Raw genomic sequence first — 24,739 nt, forward strand, 5'->3', positions numbered from 1 at the left:
TCCCATCAAAGCGCGGTGTTGATGCACAAAAATGTCAAAGAGGTACGATTTATCCAAACGGGGAGAAAAAAAAAATTTATTTTCTTTTTCGAAGTGTTAGCCTAACTATTTCTCAATAAGCACGCTCTTGTCCCTGCTTGGCGAATTGAAGGATTACGAAGTGATTGTGGCCAGTTATATCCCCAACTTTTACTGTTATTTTTTTCAATTGTTCATAGCTAGGATAATTTCAGATTCATGCAGAGTCAAGGATAAATAATGTATTAGAACCTGTAAACAACTTTGTTAGGAAAGTAAACAGTTACTTGAACTGACACCGATGACCGATATAGAAAATGAAGGCTTCCCTTCTGTTATGTCAAGTTCTTTCGCGGTGGTTTGTTTGAAAGAGTGATTAGGTGTTAAAGATCTTCGAAAATTCGCTCATTGTGTACTTCATAACCAGTCCCACTTTATGGTGACTTGTTTTGGAAAATCTTCCCTCTAGTGATTATTGCTTTAAGTTTTTATTCCTTCGTAAAGAGGGCTCCTCCTTTCATTCGAATTCAAACAATCCATCCCACAATTTAAACATGAGAAAAATAATTCTACTTTTAACTCTTGACGTTACGGCAACAAACTGTGAGCTGTTTAAATAACACTTGTTTGATTAAGGCTCTAAAACGCTACTATCTCCACAGGTATCTAGGGTTTCTAACCGGTTTTCTTTTTTCCTAAAGAGTTTTCTTTAGAATCGTCTTGTGGGTGGAGGGCAGGTGTTAAACTGAACTGACACTGTTCTTTCGTGCGGAAATAATGTTCTTTTCCAAATGTTTAAACAGTTTACATTGGTGTTTTGCGTAAATGTCAAGGTAAAGTGTCACTGATTATGCATGAAATTAGTTGCCATCAGGAGGCCTTTCATAGTTAAATTTCACATTGTGCTTGTTTGGGAGCTAGTTGTAAACGTGCCTTGCGACAATTGGATCTATTGTGGCCGCCTGCTTGTATTTTTTAACTTCCTTCCCTTATAGCGAACTAGTGTCACGAAAACACCGGTTACATCTTTTTTACGGGGTGCGAAAGTCGACCAAAGTCGGTTAATTTACGTGATGCAAATTTTAAAAGTACTTTACTAGCAAAGGACTGCGTCGAAATTAAAACGATTATTTCTATTCTAGAGTGTGTCTCACTAGAATGGCGCTTACAGTCATCTACGGAAAGCATTTGCTATTTGCCAGCCTCTTGCTGATGATTGCCATTGATTTTCCCTTCAAAGCAGGAGGCTCCTCAAAAGAAATTACCGGTAAGTTTTATCTCTTGATCGTAAAAAACTCCAGGCGGAAGCTAGCAAAAATTATCTGTTGCGGTCAATTAAGAAATCAAAAGCATTCAAGCTTCTGTATGATCCAAGGGCAGAATTGTCACTGTTTTGAGAAACTGCTCTTCTTTTGTTTTCCGTCCGTGATAACCTTTTTTTCGGTTTCACAGAAAATCAACCTGCAAGGAATTGTCACATTATTATTATTATCTACGTCATACAATAAGTAATAAAGGATACAACAGTAAAGAAATCTGCAGCCGTTTGGTCTAGTCTAGCCGAGAAAGGAAATTACTCCTCATGGAGGTTTGAGCGACTTTTCTACCTTAGTTAGAAACCAGTTACATCCAAAGTTTTTAGCTACGATTTGCCCACAAGAATGTTGCAATGACATGATTCGAAGGGCTGTCAAGGTCTTTTTAATGAAGAATTTCACCCTGAACGCTGCTTTATTAAAAACAAACGTAATGTTCTGAGTTTGTTTTGTCTATCACGGCACTTTCAAACGTAATACATAAGCATGTTTTGTTTAAGTGCCCACAAGGAAGTGTTAATTTTAAGTATTAACCGGTGTTATAACGTATCGGAAGTTGATAGGAAACTAAGCGAATTTGAAATCTGAACAACAAATTCAAAATGAAAATTATTAAATACCATTCCGGTTCGATTATTAATTGAAAATCAATTTGATGGAAGAAAAAGTGTTTGTTTGACTTTTCAGCGCAACTGTGCCATCGTTGTCGACTATTAAATAAACGGTTGGAAGTATGCCATAATATTTTCCACCAAGCGGCTCTTGAATATATCAGTGAGATTGGGATTATTTTGACAGATTCTCTCTGTGACTATAGTTCCAGAGAGACTTGCCAACCGCGCAGTCAATCAGTCTCGGACATTTATAATCTCGACCGCTAGCCGTTCATTTGCTCTACAAGCAAACATCTTGTATGATGTGTCTCAGTTTTCTTATTTCTCTATCTTGCTTGACTGATATCTCACAATGACGGATCTTCAGTTCAGATACTGCACAAAAGGTGCTAAAGTTGTTTTAAACTAGGCACAGGTTGCCAGAGACGGCAGAAACGGTTACTCATTATAAATCACCTGAAAAAATTGTCTAGTTGGGGTCCACTTAACACCCTTTGAAAAAGCATGCTAATTTCTGCCCTTCTGAGTAGCAGTCAAGACCACTTTACAATTGTGGGAGTATTTTGGGTTCTTAAATGACATTAAGGATTTGGTGGCAGTTTTACCATGACATTTTATACTTAATACAACTTATACAAATTTATTTGGAAATTGTACAACTGAAACCATAGTTAAGTTTATAGGGAAACATACTTGTTAAGCTATTTTGCCAACTTTAAATCAGGGTAAAGGCCCTAAGACGTTTCCCACACGAAGCAAAAGTTCTTTTGGTATTATTCGTATTCCAGGAAACTGTAATTTTGATGAGAAAACGTTCTGCTGCTGGTCCAATGAAAGATACACCGACCATTTTGATTGGGTACTTGGACGAGGAAGTTCTCCAAGCTCTAACACTGGACCAATCACTGATTATTCAGGTACATTGGAAAATTAATTTTCTACGCAATATAGCCATCGAAAAAAGCTATCCGCTGGGAAATTTCATAACCTGATTAGTATAAACCTTACATGTGTGTTCAAGATTCGCGCAGTTTACTAATAAAGTTATCCACTATTATATGATAAGCTTAATGATAAATTTAGCAGCTATTAACTTTTCTACCAGGAAAAACGGGAGGCGCGATGGCCACTTGGTTAGTGCGCTCGACTCTGGATCGAGTGGTCCAGGATGTTGTGTTCTTAGGCAAGGCACTTTACTCTCACAGTACCTCCAGGTGTTTAATCAACGAATTTAATGGGGGGGGGGGGTAACCCTGTGATGGACTTGCATCCCTTCCACCAAGGGGGAGTAGAAATACTCCCAGTCGCTTCATCCTACGGAAACCGGAGTTAAGCGCCGCTCTTATGGGCCACTTGGCTCGTAAATAGACTTTACCTATTAGGCAAAACAAATAGTTTCGTTTTACTGTACGTCTGTTTAAAAATAGATCACAGAAGACATCAAATTGTAAAACGAATATCAGAGACACATCCATGTGCGCTTCGGGTGCCTCCCCCCCTCTCTTTTTTTTTTCGGTTTTACCACATCTTGACCTAATCTGTGATCTCTTACTGATCAGACGCACGGCAACATGGAAGCTATTTGAATTGAATTAAATGGATGTATTGCACACTTCCTCAGAAAATGGCTCGTACATCTACATTCAAACGTCATCTCCTCGGAAGTACAACGAGAAGGCCAGATTCAATAGCCCGTGGTTGAATGGTCCACTGCGGTTGACATTTTTCTACTCCATGTACGGCAGCACCATTGAGACTCTATCTGTATATCTTAGAGTCAATGGGAGTGAGTCCAGAATATGGAGTCGTCATGGGAACCGCTCGTCACGCGATTGGATCAAAGGCTGCGTGGCTATAACCTACGATGGCACTTATCAGGTAGTTTAACAAGCAAAGGCAATCCGATGCATTATAACACCTTTGTGTTTGTGTTTGTGTCTGTGTGTGAGACGTTTTTGCTCGGGGTCGAAACATTCAACATAAAAAATTTAGGGAAAATAGACCCGAGCGCTATTTATTCTTCATCAGAAAGGGCCGGGAGGTTTTCTAATCAAATGCATGTACAATTTGCAGGCGTATAAGGATCTATGATTCATGACTGAACCCTTGGCATGTCGTTTTATATACTCACAGGTAGTAATAGAGGGCGTTGCAGGTGTGACTTCTACATCAAGCATTGCAGTTGATGAGCTCCATTTCAGTGAGAACCTAACATGTGTTTCAGATGGTAACACTACTCCATCTGAATTGTTTAAAGGTAACGCTGCCCTTGTGTTGCTGAACAAGAAGCAATTTGGCTTGAATTGTGTCTTTAAGAGTTATTTTAACTCGCATTGAGAATACTCGTGGCAATCGTAAATGAGTCAATTAGATTTTCAAGGCAAAGATCTAAGGAAAAAGACGTTTTCTTCACGCGTAACGTTCAAGTAAAATAAAAACTCTTACTTCTCTGTATGAAGTGGCGTAACTTGTTCTGAACAATAATAACTGGAGTTACTATAATTCAATTTCAGTGAACTGCACCTTCAATGAGAGTTTTTGTGGATGGCGAAACCTTTTCGCACCTTTGGATCAAATCGACTGGAGAAGAGGATCAAAAAGCTCAAGTGAACAAATTGAAGCGAGCGTTGATCACACTGGTAGGTAAAAGATGTAAGCTTTAATGGCATTGGTGACTTTATCTATACACTTGGTGAATCAGTTATTCCTTCATGAGGACAATTTGCAAGTCAACTTAAATAAGAATTATTCTTGTCGCGTGAAGTATTTTAATTCACATTCGAAGAAAGCTAGAGTATTTTACCATTTGTTCTTTTCCTATCTATTTCTAAATCTGTGTCTATTTATAAATTTGTTTATTCATATGCATTAATTATACAGAAATTCCAGTTCAGCGTAGCTGGTTTAAATGGAGATCTGTACAAAATAATACGAATAACTACTAAATTAGCTAATATAATTGGAGATCTATAGAAAAATTATGAAGAGATAATAGATTGTGAGTAAATAATAGACTGTAAAAATCATTCGAGTAGATCATTTAGATGTTTCTTGACGTTTAGCTTAAAACTAGTGAGAGACTGATCATAGTGTTGGTTACAAGGAAGAGTGTTCCAGGATTTGGCGGCATTATACTTAAAGGATGTTTGAAATTTAGTTGTTTTGGCAAGATGCAGGCGGATAAGGTCTTTATTTCTAGCGTTATAATTATGGGTCTGCTTCGAGGAGTGGAAGTCGTCAAGTAGATAAGCTGGAGCCAAGCCATTAATACATTTTTAGACCCGTATGCACTTGTGATATTCTCTGCGGGGTTGTGGGGATGGCCACTTCAATATTTGCTGTATATCATTATCGGTAGCCTTGCAACCCACAGTGATTCCCGTAGCTCGCTTGAGAAGACGGTCAAGGTAGTTCTTGTTTCCTTTACCGCAACCATCCCACACACGCCAGCAGTGATCGAATAGTGGTAAAATCATAGCCTACCGCCTTTCTTTTCCATGTCAGGAGGAGGAAATTACATTTACATCGAAGAATTACAACCTGATAAAGTAAATCAAGCCGCTCAGTTATCGAGTCCATTCATTCGAGGACCAAAATGTTTCCGCTTTTCTTATCGCTTGTCTGGGCGTGATGTGGGAAGACTGGATATCTTGCTTCAAGTTCGAGGGCAACAAGGATATTATTCGATGTGGCAAAGGTCGGGAGATCAGGGAAGTCAGTGGATAAAGGCTAGCGTCGATATCGGTTATGCCGATGAGTGTCAGGTACACATAGAGAAATGGTATGAAACATTAATTAAGATGAAGTTCACTTTTCTTTGAGTAGTTTTCAATTTTTCTATTAGTACAAGCATTGCAATCTGCATAGATCCTACATGTCACTATAGTATAAAAGAATAAGGAGTAGCACCCCTTGTCGTGGTAGGTCAAGTTTTACTCCAAGTGTGAAATTTTACCAATAACCTTGCCTACTGTTAACCTTTTCGAGCAATCAGATTAGACTTCACTGGCCTTAGGTTCATCACAAAAAACGATATACTAATAATCATCATGATTATTATTACAGATTGTCCTGCAAGCAACAGTTGGCAAAAACTACACAAGTCGTATAGCCGTCTGTTACGTCAACTTAGTTGATGGACTTTGCCATGATGAGAGGGACTTTAACACCAGCGGACAAGGTTTATATCACGCTTCTGTTCAAATTATTACAGAGCCATTAATGATGTTTCTGTTATCGCTTAATTCGTGATGGTATGTCATAAAATGCGTAATTTCCAAGCTTTAGTTATTAATTTTCTTATTTGTCAACTGTTAAGATGACGGCTTTTGTATCTTTTATTTTTAGGGAATTGTAATTTCGAACGTAACTTTTGCTTTTGGAGGAGCGATTTAAATTTTATCTTCACATGGAGAAGGAGAAAGGACAGGACACCAAGCTATAGGACTGGACCCACCAGGGACCATACTTCAGGTATTACGAAGTATCAGTATTTATGAAAACTGGCATTCCTCATTCGGGGCTAATCACTTTAATTGTAAATTTGATACAACTCGTAATAATATAATTAGTTGATTTGTGCCCCGCTCAGAAAAAAAAATTTAAATGAAGTAATCAAATCAGAAGATGTCAGATTTTCCTCATATTTGGTGCTCAAAATGAAGAATTTTTTCATGTGATACTAGTTATTCTCTCCAAAGGATCTGGCTACTACATTTATATTGAAACATCGCGACCCAGAAAGATGGGAGACACTGCAAGACTGACGAGTCCGTGGTTGCGAGGACTGCATTGCATGATGTTCTACTACTATATGTATGGCTCTTCCATGGGATGTGTTGTTATGTATATGAGAAGACAGGCTGCAGACAGGTTACAACCGCTTTGGTTTAAGTCGAAGAATCAAGGAAAGGGTTGGAAACAAGGGCAAGTTAGCATTAACGACACTTCAAGTTATCAGGTGGGATGTCACGATTGAAATCATAGCCTCTGCCCACGGTAGCAACAACTAGAATGGATTATATTTAAGTTCACACAGCAACCAGGGGGACAATCAGAAATGCTTTGATGCTACTCTGGTTTGAATATTTAATGATTGTAACCGAAGTTACAATTTATCGACCCAACGTTTCGGCACCCTTTTCAAGTGCCTTTATTTGGGGTGATCTGATCGCTGCGACAAGAGGCCCTTTTTGTAGCATCAAACCATGTCTTACTAGAACAGACTTATTATTTACGCTATAGAGTGAGTTCTCTTAGGATTTTTTTTCATTTTAATTGCGCTGCTGATTATTGCAATCTTCCGAAACATACATATTTCGTTGGAAGTTATCAGTCAAAGCACGCATTACATGACCTCATGCCAGGTTTAAAACTCAGGGAGCGATATAAGAATATGAGACTTCTAAGATTTTCAGCAAACGGTAGAGCTTTGAAATATAACATACTTTGTCTCTCACCTCGTTTAAGCGTAATTTCATCATAGCAAGGAAGTCTTTTTCATTTCATTTTCTAGATAATCATTGATGGTATTACAGGTACAAGCTATCGTGGAGACGCAGCTCTGGACGACTTCACGTTTCAACAAGGACCTTGTGGGCAATCGAGTACGACAAAATCAACATCCTCTTTCGATTTTGTAGGAAATTATTTGCGCCCATGATAACGGTGTATAATAAATTTTTGAATGTGTGGAGTAGTATCTCCATAATAGCTTTTAGGAGTTACTTCCACTTTCAAACGTCAGCGCTGTTTTTATGGACGTAACTGCTAAAATGGGTAAAGGCTGATAGTTTCGAAAGAAACTGTTTGGGGCTGCGTCGGTGGGAGTAACGAAATAATTTGGATATATCAACAAAGTTGAAATGGTAAATTGGTCACCGTAATGATTACAAAAGCTGACGTTTCGAGCGTTAGCCCTTCGTCGGAGCGAAGGTTGGTTTCAGCGTACGAAATTTCCGGAGTCTGAGTAGGTACCAATTAACTGGAAATGAGTGTGGTTGCCCAATGCAAATCTTTTTTTTTTAGTTTTTTGCTATGAGATTTTGTGATAGCGGTTGCTAGATACATGTAGAGTAGAGTGATGTTGTTTATTTCTGATGACTTGTTTACCATAGATTTTCCTCATTCATTGATGAATTATATATGTTGTGATATGAATCCGAAATGCCATTCCTCTGTCGCGTTCCTTGCACAACTATGAAAACTTTACTAAGAATCGTTGCAACGCAGACTTTAACATAAAGGACTTGATCCATGATTCCTTTTAAATTTATCATTTTAGGCAAAGCAACTTTCTACGTGTCATCCGTTAAGGGAAATGATTTTAGAATATCCACAAGACCTTCTGAAGACTATCTGTATTCCGATGAATTCCGATTCACTACCGCACATCCACAAGGAAATCCGACAGAAAAGCCCTATTTCGTCTACCCCAAAGCATTAAAAGGAAATAGCTTCGTTAACACAAAGCTAGATATTTCTAACTATAATAACTATCCCTTGGATGTTGCTGTCCTCAGTCACAAGGAGTTTTCACAGAATTGCAGTAAGATTATCTTCAGAAGCAGAGATAGATTTGGGCCTACGATTACTCTTGAAGATCACAGGTTTATGGACTGCTGCAAAAGCAACACGGGTTTCTCTTTTTATGCCAGCAATGTTAGTGAAATAGGTAAGGACGCAAAAAACTCTAATTAAGTGAAACCCGATACAGATTTCTTTAAAGTGGAAGCGAGGAGTTTCTTCCGCGCTCAGTGTTTTTCTCTACACCGTAGGAAAACGAGAGGGAAAGAGAAAGGGAGGGGGGAGAGAAAGAGGAAGAGAGTAAAATTAAAGATAAGATTGAAGACCTGTATTCAATTAACGGCGAGTTATGTACTTGATTATTTCCGAACTTTTTCATTGACATTTAAATGAAACTTTTAAAACAAAAATTTCACTCGTTTAAAAAAAAAAACTTGCTATCAAAAAGAGTCAAACGAGGAGTTATTCTAAAGTGTCTCACTTAACGAAATGAACCACCTGTCGCAATAAGATAAATCAATTTTCTTCTTTGTCAAAACAGAATGACTACCAGTAGAATGGAAAACTGCAGATAAAAAAGAGAACAACCAATGAGCTATTTTCTTTGCAGGTAGCCATTCTATTTCTGGATGTTTGCCTGGCTGGTACAAACTAGGAAAATCATGTTTCATGTTTTATTTCCAATCATCTAAGCAGTGGCAGTGTGCCCGGAACTTATGTCACAAGCAGACGAGCGAAATCGCTATAGTCAACAGTGCAGAGCAATTAAAGGCCCTTGCAGATCAGCGGAAACAACTCAAGCAACAATACCGCGGTCTTACCCTTGGAATTGATAGCAAGCTACGTTGGGTTTGGATAGATGGTGATAATGCAACGAGTAATATAAATCTATGGGGCCCGACGGAACCGAGCGGTGATGGTAGGTGTGGAGCCTTCTTAAATGCAATTGGTTGGAGTTCAAACTGGGCTGGATACGGATGGCGCTGGAACAATCTACCCTGCACGAGCCGTACAGGATTTATTTGCGAAGAACCGTTAGGTATGTGTTTTAGTAGCTGATAGATGAAGAAACTGGTTTATCTTAACCCTTTACTATGCTTGGTCTATGTACACTTCTCGTAATCGAAAAAAAAATGATTTATAGTTTGCTGAAATTCTTCTGAACTACCCTTTTCCAACAATCCTCTAAAATAAAAAATACGCAGCGTATTTTAATTTCTATTCATTTGAAAGTTGATGGAAAAAACGTTTTCACATATCGCAAATCTGTTTATTTTCCAAGATGTCCCCCTGCCCGTCGCTCTTTTTTCCACGCGTCGCAGCGATAGAGTTGCTGACCATAGTCCAAATGGAGCCACCGATGCAGTTTCCAATAACATCATGCTAGCGACAGGTCCCTTTGGTGATCCAGTTGGCTCCTTTCTTATCAACGGTTTTAATAACAGCTATGTGGAAGTTGAAAATGGGGGAGAACTTGATACAAGGTTTTCGGTGAGTGTTTTTGCATGGGTGCGCCCTGACGCCTCTGGCACTCGTGCTGGTCTGATATATGACTATGGTTGCTCGATGGGGTATTTTCCTTCGACCTTTGGACTTGAAATTCGTTATATGGTCAGGGATCGTTCTAAGACTCACATATTAGGTATAGAAGGTGTTATCAAAGTAAACGCGTGGAATTTTGTGGGGACCACGTACGATTTTCACGCTGGCGTTGCGTCTGTGTGGGTGAATGAGAGCATGATTATGAACAAGTCTATTGGAACCAACGTGGAATTGGCAACTCAAGGAAATCTTACCATAGGAGCGTCTAACAAGCATGAGATGCAATTTTATGGAAAAGTTTCCTGCTTGCAGTTCTACGATCAAGCATTGTCCGTGGATCAAATTATGAAGATAAAAACAAGATGCAATCAATCCAGTAAGCATGTTTGATAAATGTCTCTTTTTGGAGCTTGTTGTCTTACATGGGCAAAATTTATCTGAAGTGATATTGGTTCAGGAACCTATAAATTTCTTTTATAATTTACCTTGGTGTGTTTCTCGGAGTAGCGCCGTTACGTCTCACTTTTCTTCTATCTATTTCTTTCATTCATTTAACCTGCCCTTTTAAGCAATGCTTGGAAGTCAGCTGTATGAGTACATACTTGTTATAAAACACTTGTTTTTGCAACGTTTACAGGTTTGGAGAAACCTCTTTACGTGATTTTGTAATGTGAGGTCCTTTAAACATATTAGGATAACACTTCACTCAACTCAACTCAACAACCTGCTGTCCTTTATAGATACCTTCCTGGTATAGCTCAGCCGCGATTTCTAAAATTAGATTGTTGACTTTGAAGATCAATTCTAATTTCATTCCTTTCTATCGGTAGTCTCACCAGCGACTTCACCAGATCACGCAAGAGTGGGATGTTATAGAGACAAAAACAATCATGCAATTCCAACATTAGAAGGAGCTGACCCCTTATTGGTCGGTGCTTACCTGAACCGTGAAAACGCGATCGAAAAGTGTGCCCTCGCAGCTCACAAAAGGGGCTTTCGCATGTTTGCAGTTCAGAATGGTGGATGGTGTGCAGCTAGTGTCTCGGCAGAAAAAACGTTCAACAAATATGGCCAGAGCACTTATTGCCGCAGCGATGGCGAAGGAGGACCTTGGTCAAACGATGTTTACATTATTAAAGGTTGGTCGATTTGATCAACGCAGCATTTTCATCTGAAAATTGGTGTCCAGTAATGTTATTTTTGTGGGTTTCTTCTCTTATTTTTGTAAAAAATCCTTATTTAATTCAACAAAATTTTTCGAGCAATTCTTATACATCAAGCAAATGAGCACATGATGGCTAAAGAGGAGTGTTTATTTATTTAAGTCACAAGTAGAAGGCAGAGTTGTTGGGCAAGACATGAAATAACAGATTTCGTTTCAAAGGTTTAAGGTTTTAACCTTCAAGAGGTTGTTTTTCTCTTTAGAATCTTCAAACTCTCCTTTTTCTATGACTTAATGTATACTTTTAAAGAAGGCTTTATATAAAGAATAAATGATTTTCGAAGAGTATTTCTCCTTTTAGTTAAATAAGAGGCATTTGACTACAACTACTCATGGAACTTCGTGAACATTATTGCCATTTTTGTTTAGTCCATATTTGGATGACTAAATTTAAATTTTACGAGACAAAAATAAGAAATCATTCGTTACAGTTGTAGTGAATGGACGAAATGGTGCGAATTTCACTGTTTTATTTGGAGAACACCTTTCATTTCCATCCCCTTCTATCAAGCCACAGGTTTACATATCTAGACTTTGATCGAAATCCATATGATTCTGTTTTTTGGCCTTAGGAAAAAGAAGAACTTCGCTTGGGAAATGAACACGAACAAAAATCTGCAACATAAGTCACAGACATCAATCATTTGCTTCGAAAGCTTTCTCTTTTTTCCATATATTCGCTCCTTACAAATAGTATTTTATATATATTGCCGCTTTTGCTCAGTCTTTTACCCAGACTTTTAAAGGACAAGTGATTGCTTTCGCTGCATCCTTTCTTCGGATCCTTGCGTTGGTAAATTATTCTCGCTAAACCGAATTTTTAGCGATGCATTTTACCTGTTTTCGAATATTATCCGATGAACACCAAGCTTGTCAATCATCTGTTCAAAAACTCGGTTAGTAACTACTTAATTTTTTTTTTTTTTTTTTATCGAATAGATTATAAATATGTGGGGTGCTATAGAGACATCCTTGATCGTGCTATTCCGGACCTTGAAGGAACAGACCCAGTGTTGGATGGAAATTACAGAGCACGCCAGAACGCAGTTGAAAAGTGTGCGATCGTGGCACGAAAAAGAGGTTTCCAAATGTTTGCAGTACAAAACCATGGGCAGTGCTTGTCCAGTGCAACAGCAGAAGAAACTTTTGACAAGTATGGCAAGAGTAATAATTGCAGTGAGGAAGGCAAAGGAGGGCCTTGGGCAAACAGTGTTTACGCCTTTAGAGGTGGATAAAATCTCTTTTGAAACCTGCGCACTTAATGGCTTAATTCGCATTTACACAGTTTAATATTGACACCAAATTTCAAGCAATAACAATAAAGAAATTTTTACCGAGCGAGTAGGCTCAATCTTGAGACTAGAAACAGAGCACTTGCGATTGCCATTCTCTGATAATTGTGGCGTGTATAACAATAAATACCTGGTATGATTCATTTCACAGCATTGTTTTTCGTCCCTTTAAGTATCACAATCATGGTGCCGTCCGGGATTTTTCCCTCTTCGTGGTGGTTGCTTTTCTATAAATCCCTCAAGTACGCTTAATTGGCAACAGGCTTTGGAGCGGTGCAAACGAGACGGTGGGACCCTGGCCAAGATAGCTCGTGAAGGTTTGAGAGCCACTTTCTCCAATATATTAGACGAAATCAGACGCTTCCAACCAAATTTCAACAGTTTGTTCATTGGCCTGTTAAGCAAGGATGAATGGACATGGATTGACGGCACCCCACAAGATTACTCGTTGTGGAAGCCAGGATATCCAATACCAATTCAAAGCAGTCGCAGCTGTGGTTATCTGCCAGGTGGCTCATCTAGAATAAGGAGTGGTAAATGTACATTAAAAAAGTACCCGCTGTGTCAGAAAAAAGCTGGTGAGTTGCCGTGGTAAACTCCATAGTCTCATGATAACGATTTGAAATTGCTTGGTGCAATCATTTATTAGTTTTCTTTTTTTGATAGTTTATTTCCTAATTTTCGTTCACCAACAAAAAAATTGAGGAAACGCAAGAGTCATTGCAGTGTACAAGCCTTCCTTTTTGTGCGACTCTCTCTCTTCAAATAGCTTTATGTTAGTTAGGTGATGACCTGTACAAATGTAAAAAGCCATGCCTTCCATAAAATTGCAGGGCACCCATCTCATTGGGTGTGTGGGTGAGTCGCTTCCATATGGTTCACCTTTTCTTAAGCTCTGCGACGAGCTCCAATAAACCAAACATTCGCCAGCAACATTTAGCGTGTCAACTGATCCTCATGATGTATTTTCGTCCATGTTAAGGGATAGCTTTGATTTAGCGAACTTCTCTACTTGTATCACTTGTGGGGGTTTTCTGCTGTATATAACAGTGATATCTACTGCATTGTAGAAGAATCATTGTCAAACCGGAGTTTGATAGGAAGTTCAAGCATTTTTCAGCCGTTTGAACCCATCCTGGCCATAGATCGATCCTACTCAACGTGCTTTCGTTCTTTGAAGGTAAGTAACTGTACAAAATGTCCTTGGTTGTTAAACTGGCATGTTAAATATGTTGCTGAGTGTTTCCTCTTTTTCGGATTGGACGCTGTAGCAATATATGGACTAGAATATTATTTGTTCCGGTATGACCAAAAATTTTTGCTCCATCTTTTCTACATTGCTTTTAACGCTCTCTTCGGTTTAGGAGTCAAATCCCTGGTGGCAAGCAGCCCTTGACAAACCGCTGTACGTCGTTTCTGTTTCAATTACTGACAAAACCGATTGCTGTCCAAGAGACTATGGAATCATCAGTATAGGTGTGTCATCCAGTAAAACTGGATTGTCTCCAACATGTTACAAATCGATGGCATATGATGGAACAACACAGGAATTCATATTTCATTGCTCACCACCCGCGCTCGGAAATCAAGTGAAAATAACGTTGACGGGTGATAATGTCACACTAGTTCTCTGCCATATCGTCGTGGAAACAATTGGTAAGTTATTAGAAAATTTATTCAATATTTTTCTTTTGGCCTACACGCTTTTTTGGTAAGGGAAAGAATGAAGCTAACCGAGCTTATTTTACATTCTAGGGTAGCAGATATCACAGTTGCTTTGTAATACGTTAATATAGAAGTGAGCTACTGTGATTTAAGAGCATCCCAACCATCTAGGGAGAAAGATATGGGAATTTTCTTTGGCTTTTTGCAAACATAAATGGACGTAAGATATATTTTTGGTGGCTACTCCTCTTAACTTGTGATAGTTAACATATTCAATGTTTGACTTGATGTAGAGTCGACAAGAGAGGTACACGGAGTTTTGCGAGAAGGATGGTACAATAAACATCAATATGACTCCAAAAAGGCGACATCTATGCGTGAGCATCCTCTTATCCAAGGTCCACCTGAAAGCCGAATTATTTTGCGAGATTTTAATGCGCCAATAAATCTGGCAGAGAACTATGTTCAACGACTGACCAGCTACCTACAGGTAAACTCTCCGAAAAAGGCACATCTTGTCATACTGAGAAAGTCTCTTCCCTTTAATTGAGGTATTTATAGTAACATAGAAATGGTATTTTTACATTTATTCTCTCAAATGGAGTGCACCAAATGGGTTGTTAGGTTATCAAGCTTTTGCGCTAAATGTAATCCAAAGCAACTTTTACTCTCACCCGATAAATTAGCTACGCTTTTCCTTTCGCAAAACATGGAGTATGTAAAATGAAAGACAGTATAAAGGAAAACGCTGTAATCATGCCTTTTTTAACATATTGAAATGAAGTTCGTTGTTATGTTGGTGTTTTTCATATTGTTATTGCCATGGTTTTTTTTTTATTTTATCAAATACCTGTTTTAGGTTCCTCTGAGCGGAAATTACACATTTTATGTGGCTTGCGACGATATGTGCGAGTTATGGAAGCACGATGTTACAGAGAAAGGCATCGAAAGAGTTGGAAAAGAATCTGGGAAAAGTGTAACGGCCCAACCAATTATCTATCTTAAGAGATGGACTAGCTATCTTCAATGGGACAAGTAAGTAATGTGCGAGCAGTATATTAATAAGCATGCTTTTGTGCATGGGATTATATTTGTAATTTTTTTTTTTTTCTGTCATTCAGACTGATATCTTCTAATCACTTTGTTATTGAAGGTACCCAGAGCAAACGTCTCAGCCAATTGTCCTTGACAAGTGTCGCTTTCATCGAATGGTGATCTTCGGAAGAGAGAAAGGTGGCAACGACCACATATCTGTGGGTATGCGTAAACCCAATGGAGAATATGAACGGCCCATTACAGGAGAAAGACTGTTTTGGACCAAACCGGGTAAGGAAATTCTGATTCGTTTATTTGGTCAATAAAAAAAAAAGAGCAACCAGAAAGGAAAAAAAATTAAGAAGACATGCACGAGCAAAAAGCACTCACACTCGAAACAAAAATAAGAAGACAAAAAAGCATGCGCAGAAATAAAACGGACCGGCCACTAAAACGAGTTTTTTTTTATATCTCTCTCGTGAACTCAGAATCCCAATTACGAAGCTGAATCTCATAACTTCTCCTAGAAGCTGATGAAATCTCTTTTGTTCCTTGCTACTGAGTAAACAGACAAAAACATTATTTATTAAGAGATAAATGTCTTAATTTTCACTGCTTTCTTGATTGACGTGTCATAACAACTCTTGATTGTAACGTAATTTGATATGAAGTACAATTTTATTTCTCCTCAACAGGAACGCGTAATTTAGAAATGACACTTAAGAATCACGAAACATCGATCTCTGCCTTCGTTGGGTCTCACTTACTTGTAACAGGTTGGTTTCTTGATATCATCCTTCATCTCAGAAAACTGTCTAAATTATGTTGAAATGCTCGGGATCAGGTCAGATCTGGGTGATCACGTGGAAGGCAACCCCTCTAAAGGACCTGGTAATATCAAGGAGGATCTCGTTATGTTTTAATGGCACTAACAGGCTCATAGAGAATTACGTTCTCACTAAGTCTTGGCGGCCAAACTTGTTACCAAAACAGTGATGATGTCCAAATTACAAAGACAAAAACAAAAAAGAGATGAAAAAAGGAAACAGAAGGAAACAAAAGGAAACAAAAGGAACAAATTAGTTTCCTTTGTTACAGTTTCTCTATGTAAATTCTCATCATGTGCTTGAAAACGTCCTTCAATGAATTGTCGGTCTTACGTGACATTTCAGTAATATGCCAATTAAAGAGTACCTTTCACAAAGGAATCTGACGAGTCTCTTGGCTGAGACGGAACAGCACCAGTTTTTCTTGAATATTTGACGATTCCTCTAGGAACTAAATATAACTAGAGATGCGTGGTTAAAGGATTACCTTGTATGATAGATGGACAATGGGTTAGTATTTAAACTTGCTAATGGAACTTTTTTCATACAAATTTTGAGAGGTTATTGATGATTCTATTTTCATAAGTTGCAGTTTGGCGAAGAAAAGATGTAGACTATACAATATTTCAATCATACAGCATGTTTGGTCAAATTATAGGATATTACAAGTTTTGCTGTGAGGGAGTCTATTGCCCTGGTTGCCCACTGGAACTGAACATCTCGGCCCTTGGACAAAATGTAACAGTGAACTCAGCAGTGAGCCTGTCCTGTGTTAACACATCATTTGAGGCAGTTTTTAACACGATTAGTCAACCTGGAAATTTTACTGTGCAAGTGAGTAGCTTTCAGTTAAGTAGCTGTCATTATTTAAGTTAAAGAACTCGTACTACATTTATGGCAACAAATGAACACGACACCAATGTACGCTCATTTGTAGAATTTAAAAATAATCCTACTGAAGCAAAAGGCTATAAAATGAATGATATACTTTTGAAATTGTGAAGGTTTGTTGTTATTCACTGGTTTGTTTCAATTTTATTCGTTTCTATTCGTGTTTTAATTTACCCCTTTATTCGTGTTTTAATTCACCCCTCACCACGTGTCCCCCCTCCCTAAGGTTGACATCCCTGAGGGCTAGCAGGATTTCAGAGGAATTAAGATCACGCCTTGTAATTGCACGTGCGTTCGAGAAATCTGTGTATAACACCCATGCACGAGACATTGTTGAACAGCATCTGAGTTCACTGTTACTTATAAGACAGTTTGCTTATAAGACAGGGGGGAGTTGCACTGATGCGCTCTTGAGCATGCAGCATATCATCTACACCTATATAGACGAGCAAGACAGCAAAGCCGTCCGAGTGTTTGCAATGGATTTTAGCAAAGCATTTGACTGTGTCAAGCATGAACTCCTGTCGTCTTAGCTTGGTCATTTGCCATTGAATCCCCTTATTGTGAACTAGTATTTAAGTTTTCTCGAGAAACGCCAGCAGCGAGTAGTTTATAACGGTTTTAAGGGACGGTGGCGTGAGGTTAACATGGGTACGGCACAAGGTAGTGTCAGTGGGCCATATCTTTTTAACGTGTTTATTAATGATTTAGAGTTCAATGTAGAAGGTCGCCCAGCCTTGTTTAAATATACTGATGACTCTACAATTATCGTCCCTTTTTGGGGAAACGGCCAGTGTCGCACTGACTTGGTGGATCAGTTTCTTTGCTGGTCCAGCCGCAATCGCTTGACATGCAATCCAACAAAATACAAAGAGATTATTTTCCGTAAGAAAGGTTTGAATCAGGACATCGCGCCAGTTAGGGATTTACCGCAATGTGCAGAGTTATCCATATTAGGTATCACTCTCCAACAAAATTGTAAATATAGTAGTCACGTGCGCGCGAAGGTAATTAAGGCGAACAAGTCATGATGCATATTAGGATCTTTACGTAAGGATGGAATGTCCCAAGAGGAAGTAGATCACCTTTTTAATGCAACAGTTTTACCAAATTTTTCTTACGCCCTGCCGGTTTTATGGTGCCTCAGACTCCGACCTTTCTATAATACAGAACTTTTTGGACCGGTGTTTGAAAAGAACGTTTATGTCCGAGAATGTAGATATCAGAGATTTGCTAGAGAAGGCGGACAAGGCACTCTACCAAAAAAGATCGAATGACCCCGAATGCCCGTTTTTCCAGTTTTTACCAAAGGAAAAGAACATGAGGTAAAATCTTAGAAATACGTCAGTGTCTGTCCCTAGAATCCACACTGAAAGGTTTGAGAACGTGTTTAGTAATAGGATAATTTTGAAATATGACATGTAATAGTTTCCCTTGTGAGTTTATGTTGTAACTTAGGATATGTGATTTTATCTTAAGAAATAAAGATTATGTTATGTTATGTTATGTTATTGACGAAACTGTCACGGTATATTCCTATATATAAAAAAAAAAACATACACACACATTAGTGTCTAACTATCTAAAAGTTTGTCGACCCCCTCACTTAAATTGTCAAAGCATTATTTAATTGAAACGTACTTCTTGAATCAAATGAGGGTACCACTGCTTGTCCATTCGCTAGGTTGGCCGACTACAAACAATTCATTCAATAAGACCACAATCGTTAAAATGAAACAAAGTGTTGCATGCGCGTTACATTAATGGACATTGTCTTATTTTGAAGACTCATCTAACCCATACCGTGTGTTTGTTTTCAGGTCAGCCATTCATTTGTGGAAAATCCAGATGAAATTCTCGAGGAGCGAGTTTTGGCATTCGTAAACCTCAAAGGTATGTGCTTATGTATTTTGCTTCTGCTTTTGCACTATCGCAAATAGGAATAATAATCGTGTGAATTCACCGTATTGCTCGTAAACTCTCGCTAACGAAGATTAAAATTTTATATCTCCTCAAAAGCGGTGGTGCTAGAGGAATGCTACTTCGAGTCTGGAAAGTGTGACTGGACCATCCCTGATGAAAACTCCAAGTGGAAACTCTCGCCTGGTAGGAAATTGATGAAATATCTCTGTAACCTAAATTGGTTAAAAAAAATATATATATATATAAATAAATAAAAGGCAAAAAAAAAAAAGGCGGTGCTGCGAGGAACGGTCAGGTTTTTTTAAACTTGACTTGCCTTTTCTTCAAGCAAAGAATAATCCTTATAGTAAATCATTGCCCAAGCTCCGTGAGGGAAATGAGTAATTATAAATAAAAGTTATATTTGAATGATAGGATTGAAATTAAAGAGATCTGAATTGATGAAGGCCATGATCAGAATCTTTTGGGTCAAAATAACGCTACTAATAATTTTAAAAACATTTCATGCAATGAAATTTATTGTACAGTTTTTATCCCAGATGGTTTTGTATACATTAACGGCTCTAACAAAGCGCAGCTACAGAGTCCGCTGTTACCATGGAAACCATTTCATGAAGTCGTTGGCTTGTGCTTACGGTTCACTTTCCTTATGCCTGTTAAATCAAAGTCAACTTTAAAAGTTCTGCTTCGAGAGCCAAGTAAAAAAGAGCCGATGTTAGCATGGCAGCTCAGTGGATATCATGGTACTGAGTGGTCCGCGGCGGAGGTGTCTTGGCCAGGCGCCACAGCAGTTCAGGTAAGTAAGTTATGATGGTAAACTTTATTGGATAGAATTCTCGACTTATTTCTGGGGGTAAATTTACTTATACTTAATCTTTTGATATTTGCTATAATAGATGATAATTTCATAGTGATACTGACTTAATTTTATTTCTCTTTCTAGATTATATTTGAGGGAGAGGGCTTTCTTCACGACCCAGTAAATGCATCAATCAAGAACGTGATTTTAACGACCGAGAAATGTGGCGCGCTGCCATACTTTGCAAAACCAGGTTACTTTTACCGGTTTTCTTTTCTTTGCCTTCTTTTCTCTTTTTTTTTTTTTCCTACTGGTTTTGAACATGACAAAATATGTTACCCTAAAACCGAAAAAATAATACCTCTAACATCACTAATTATTTGAATACAATTAAGTTATAAATGATTGTACTGAATTTGCATGCATGATAAAGGGAAAGAAACGAAAAATCATATATTTCAGTAGCTTATAATAATCTCATTGTATTTTTAGGTTTTAGTTGCGGGAATAAACAATTTCAATGCAAGAATGGTGAATGTGTCAAGAAAAATCTGCGATGTGATGGCGACTTTGCTTGCACCGATAATTCAGATGAAGATGATTGTGAATGTCCCTCCAATAAGTTTGCTTGTCTGGATGGAAAATGTCTTCCAGCATCAGCTGTATGTAACGATATAAACGACTGCTCTAACGGAGACGATGAAAATAACTGCCGTGAGTAAATGTGCCTCTGCCATTCTTCAACCAACACTTATTATTCATCAACTCACTATTTGCTTTTCCTATCTTTTTTATTCTGAGTTGCATTTGAACATAGTTTTGAATTACTGCATTCAGGAAATAAGTGCCCCTTTAAGCATCACTGCGTTGATGGATCATGCATTTCTTGGTCAAAGACTTGTCTTCGAGAGCCTTTCTGCAAGGATGGAACTAACACTCCATCAGTATGCGGTGAGTAAAGCATAAAAAACTTGTTTACCAATAATGTTTTGATTCCGTCGTTGGCCAGTTATGGCCGATAGATCACAAAACAAGCTATGAGAGCCACAAATGGATATGATCATGAGGTGTTAGAGATAAAAGCTGCCTCTTCATAAAATTAGCTAAGGTTATTATCTACGAGTGTACCAACGTAATACGCAAGAGATGTTTCTAAAATGTTCCAACTGCAAGAGGCGTTCAATATGTAGATTCTTACCTTGAACGAGTTCTTATGCACTAGTGAAGAAAAGGGAGATTTTATTGGGGAGGAAAGCTTTCTTCAGCGTGGAACCAAATTCACAATAAGTAATTATGTCGTCAGCAGTTTGCGGAATTAATCCTTGGAGCTTGACAGTAACGTATTTCATAGAGTCGATCATTTGCATTGCAGGATCTGGGGAATGCCACCTTAACGACTTAGCTTGCTCATCAAACAACCCAAAAAGGCCAACAAGATGTGAATCCTTCAGAAGTAAGTCCGAGAAAAATACTGCTAACTACAGGACACAAGCATAAGCGGTGGCCTGTTACCGTAGCATCATGGAAACGAAGATAAAATAAGACCGACTCATGACAACTTGTTAGATATTTTTCCTAACTGCTGTTACTTCAAACAGGCTTTTGCAATTTCGAAAGTGACTTGTGCCAACTTAATCCGGATGTGAACACCACTTTCGAATGGACCATGGCCTCGGGGGAGACACCAACGGAGAAAACTGGGCCAAGTTATGATCATAGCACGTTCAGCAAAGACGGTTAGAAACAAAATGAAATGTACCTTTTAAAACATATTTATATAAATCAGGTTAAAACAGTCGCATCTTATTTAATCTCCTTACCTAACTTGTTTTGCATGGTACAGTAGGCTCACGTTGGAGCGATGGAAAATTCTCCTAACGAACTCTGCGTTGGGAAAGTTACTTTCTCGTTTTCTTTGGAGCCGTCGTACCGTTGGATGATGCAATTTTGCTTTTAATTGCTTTTGTTTTACGGTCACTCCAACATTCTTAGATGATCTCACAGATTTGCACTTGCTTTTGCGCTCGCATTCCCCTACTTGTTTGCCGGTTTCTTTCACTGCTTCTACTCAGCTTTTACTAAATTTCCTATTTCAGTACACTTAGGGTCGGTTATTTAAACGAGGTCTAATTTAGTCTGCAGGTTTAGAGGACCAATTAACTTCGAAAATTCCCATATTTTGGATAGTAATTGCAAGTTGATCCTTATTTTAGTCCCAAATATAAGCCCTCTTGAAAGTTCCTCAAAAACTTGACTTTAAGCTTATATTTTCTGCTCGACCTAAGGTTGTTTAGAATATTTTTTTGCATGAATGAGGGGTAAACTCCGTTTTAATATCCGGTGCTTAGGATTTAAAATGTACTTGAGATCTAAGCATTAAGACTTACGAACGAAAAGGGAATTTGGCATAATTTACATGAAGAAATCAATGGTGAACAGTTTTTATTTCATAGGTTCGTTTATTTATGTCGAAGCTTCTCCGCAACGCTTCGGGGACGTGGCAAGGTTGTTAAGTGATTGGATGGAACCCAACGAATCAACCTGTGTTCAGTTTTGGTATCAGATGTATGGGTCAGATATCGGGAATCTGACCTTTTATCTGAAGACTAATCAATCCGAGACATTGGTTTGGAGACTATCAGGCGATCAAGGAGATCGCTGGAAATTTGGTCAATTTTCTTTGATAAGTGACAGAGCTTACAGGGTAAGTTGCGATTAGCTTCAAAACTGCAGTAGCTTTCGTCTGCAACTTGCATCTTAAATTTTTGGCCGGCACTGTTCACATTTTTTGAAAAGCTAGTTGTAGAAGGTTGGTCGTTGAGTAGCTGAAAAAGTAGATAAATGTATATTGATCAGTGTATTTCAGGCTGGTTGACTTTTTTCTCCGATCTTGGCTTGGTGGTGAGCATTTTTCAACCATTGGTTTTTTCGTTTTCAGTATTTGAAACTAAATTAGAGATTTTTGTCGTTAACGAGAATGGGAAATTGAATTTTTTTTAAAATTTTGTTTACAAAGTTTGTTGTAGAAGGGACGACTCTTGACGGAAGTGAAGGAGACATTGCGATAGATGATTTGTCTGTGCTGGATGGAAACTGTGACAAGGTTATTACACAAGGTATGGACTGAAACGAATTGAGGCAAAACAGAGCAAGGATTTATTTACAGGGAAGGCATTGCTTAAAATAATTTTTGATATCGCTACAGTTCAAGTTTTTCTCCCCTGAAATATTTCGAGACGGCCTTTTTAAATGATCTTCTAATGAAATCGAAAAAATAGCGAAGTTCATAGCGTACTTAGCGTAGCCCCTTTGTACAGCAAATCTGGTAACCTGTTCAGCTGGTAAAATTTTGGTTGTAACGCAGTGATCATTGTCTGTCCGTCTATATTTCTGTTCACCCGAAAAAAGAATCATACTTTGTATGCGCGATCAGGCGCATTTTACAAAAGGGTACAAGCAATTCACGAGTAGACGTAAAAGTGGATAAAGTTTCCCGCATACATAGGTCTATAAGCAAATCACAGACCAAACGTGCATGCACTATTAAACATGAGCGTGACTTATGGAGTGCTGCCGCAGCGTAATGTAGTGAAGCCATAAAGTTAGACCAATTGCACGTCGGCAATCTTTGTAGGTGAGCAGATGTTGGATTAACAAATTTTGCTAATTCAATGCAACATTAATTTAGCCCTGAGTATTTCACCATCCACCCACGAGTGTTTATTATAAGGTTGAAGGGGTTTAAAGTTGAAGCCCATTTGTATACAGCTGGTAATGGCACAAACTCTGTTGACAAATATACGTACTGAACCCAACCATTTTTTGTTTTAAAAAAGACACCTGTGCTATTAAAAAATGTAAGCCAAACGCCCAAAGAAATACTTTAAAGTGCGTTTGATTGATGGCACGAGACCTCGAAACTTTACCACTGAGTTCCATTAGTTTTTGTAAGATAGTTTAAGGTTTCCTCCTTTGTCTTTCAACATTTAGTAAGTCCAGACTGCAGTTTCAGAGAGGACACGTGTGAGTGGGAGACTCGGGAAGGATGGACTCTCTCAAAACATGCGCCGAATCTAGATTTACAAAATTACGGTAGGATTATATTGACAAGTTCGAGATTTTTAATTGAGCAAGTTGTAATAAGGTTTAGATTGATTGAGGCCTTCTGAGTCCCACCCAAAAACTGACTAACTGACAGACATATTGAACGAGTGACGGACTGGTGACTGAATTACAGACATCAACGCTTAACATATTAAGAATGTCTCATGTGTGAAATCGATGTTACATTTAATTAATTACAAATAATTACATTAAATCTCTTACGTTACTGTTAGGTCCAGGAGTATCATATATTTTTCTTCGCGCTGAAGCATCTGACATGTATCATACACTCTTGTCTCCAACCATAAGCACTGACGAATGGAAGTGCTTACGTTTATGGTATTTCATTGGTGTGACCAACTGGTACAAAACATCGTTACAGGTGGTTCTGCAGTCGTTAACAACGAACCTATCAACACTACTCTTCTTTGTGGATGAAGTAGCAAGTGCAATAAATTATACTCAAATACCGTTGCCAAGCAATTGCAGCAAAGCAAAGGTACCAAAATGTAATCTCGTTGATATTAGTTCACTCATGAAAGTAAATCATTGCTTAACCACGTTTTCATGCGCCTTGAATAAGATCGTCAACCTATATGTATACAAGTTTGCTTCTTTCTATTCCAGCGGAATCCTATATTTATTTGTTTCAGACTGAGTTAAGTCTTTTTAAGTAAACTTCCTTAGCATAAATGTAGTAAAAAATCCCGGTACTTGTAACTTATGCATGAACGTTTTCTTTAAACATAACACAGCTTGAATTCTTGGGTATTTATGAAGAGTTTGGTGGACAACTTCTCGCTATTGAACAAGTTTCCTTTTCTAAGGAGCCTTGTGACCCAATTTCTTGGAGACAAAGTGGTGAGCGTACACGTAGACTTAAAAACTAAGGTTTATAAATTTACTCAGGATGATGCTAGGTGCAAACTACCTTACGGACGACTCGTCCATTGCACAGAACTCTCT

At 38.3% G+C, this 24,739-nt stretch overlaps 1 protein-coding gene across 1 annotated transcript in view; it reads left to right on the forward strand.

Moving 5' to 3' along the window:
• Positions 1–3,544: 3,544 nt before the first annotated feature.
• The window catches only part of LOC111346590 (uncharacterized), a 44,345-nt gene continuing 23,150 nt past the window's right edge, over positions 3,545–24,739 (forward strand). Inside the window, exons 1-35 of the mRNA XM_088756640.1 lie at positions 3,545–3,826; positions 4,082–4,205; positions 4,462–4,587; positions 5,456–5,712; positions 6,014–6,128; positions 6,296–6,421; positions 6,649–6,908; positions 7,464–7,554; positions 8,232–8,621; positions 9,084–9,512; positions 9,756–10,391; positions 10,846–11,154; positions 12,177–12,464; positions 12,703–13,120; positions 13,529–13,709; positions 13,894–14,185; positions 14,488–14,684; positions 15,054–15,229; positions 15,348–15,520; positions 15,925–16,005; positions 16,715–16,890; positions 17,520–17,954; positions 18,768–18,840; positions 18,967–19,053; positions 19,410–19,666; positions 19,814–19,922; positions 20,162–20,383; positions 20,507–20,620; positions 21,042–21,122; positions 21,268–21,405; positions 22,123–22,373; positions 22,686–22,785; positions 23,660–23,761; positions 24,007–24,272; positions 24,529–24,634. Of these exons, the coding sequence (XP_088612766.1) occupies positions 3,545–3,826; positions 4,082–4,205; positions 4,462–4,587; positions 5,456–5,712; positions 6,014–6,128; positions 6,296–6,421; positions 6,649–6,908; positions 7,464–7,554; positions 8,232–8,621; positions 9,084–9,512; positions 9,756–10,391; positions 10,846–11,154; positions 12,177–12,464; positions 12,703–13,120; positions 13,529–13,709; positions 13,894–14,185; positions 14,488–14,684; positions 15,054–15,229; positions 15,348–15,520; positions 15,925–16,005; positions 16,715–16,890; positions 17,520–17,954; positions 18,768–18,840; positions 18,967–19,053; positions 19,410–19,666; positions 19,814–19,922; positions 20,162–20,383; positions 20,507–20,620; positions 21,042–21,122; positions 21,268–21,405; positions 22,123–22,373; positions 22,686–22,785; positions 23,660–23,761; positions 24,007–24,272; positions 24,529–24,634 (7,468 nt within the window). The remainder of the gene's footprint in view (positions 3,827–4,081; positions 4,206–4,461; positions 4,588–5,455; positions 5,713–6,013; positions 6,129–6,295; positions 6,422–6,648; positions 6,909–7,463; positions 7,555–8,231; positions 8,622–9,083; positions 9,513–9,755; positions 10,392–10,845; positions 11,155–12,176; positions 12,465–12,702; positions 13,121–13,528; positions 13,710–13,893; positions 14,186–14,487; positions 14,685–15,053; positions 15,230–15,347; positions 15,521–15,924; positions 16,006–16,714; positions 16,891–17,519; positions 17,955–18,767; positions 18,841–18,966; positions 19,054–19,409; positions 19,667–19,813; positions 19,923–20,161; positions 20,384–20,506; positions 20,621–21,041; positions 21,123–21,267; positions 21,406–22,122; positions 22,374–22,685; positions 22,786–23,659; positions 23,762–24,006; positions 24,273–24,528; positions 24,635–24,739) is intronic.

The sequence above is a fragment of the Stylophora pistillata genome, chromosome 4, assembly GCF_964205215.1.
Source record: "Stylophora pistillata chromosome 4, jaStyPist1.2, whole genome shotgun sequence".
NCBI lineage: Eukaryota > Metazoa > Cnidaria > Anthozoa > Scleractinia > Pocilloporidae > Stylophora > Stylophora pistillata.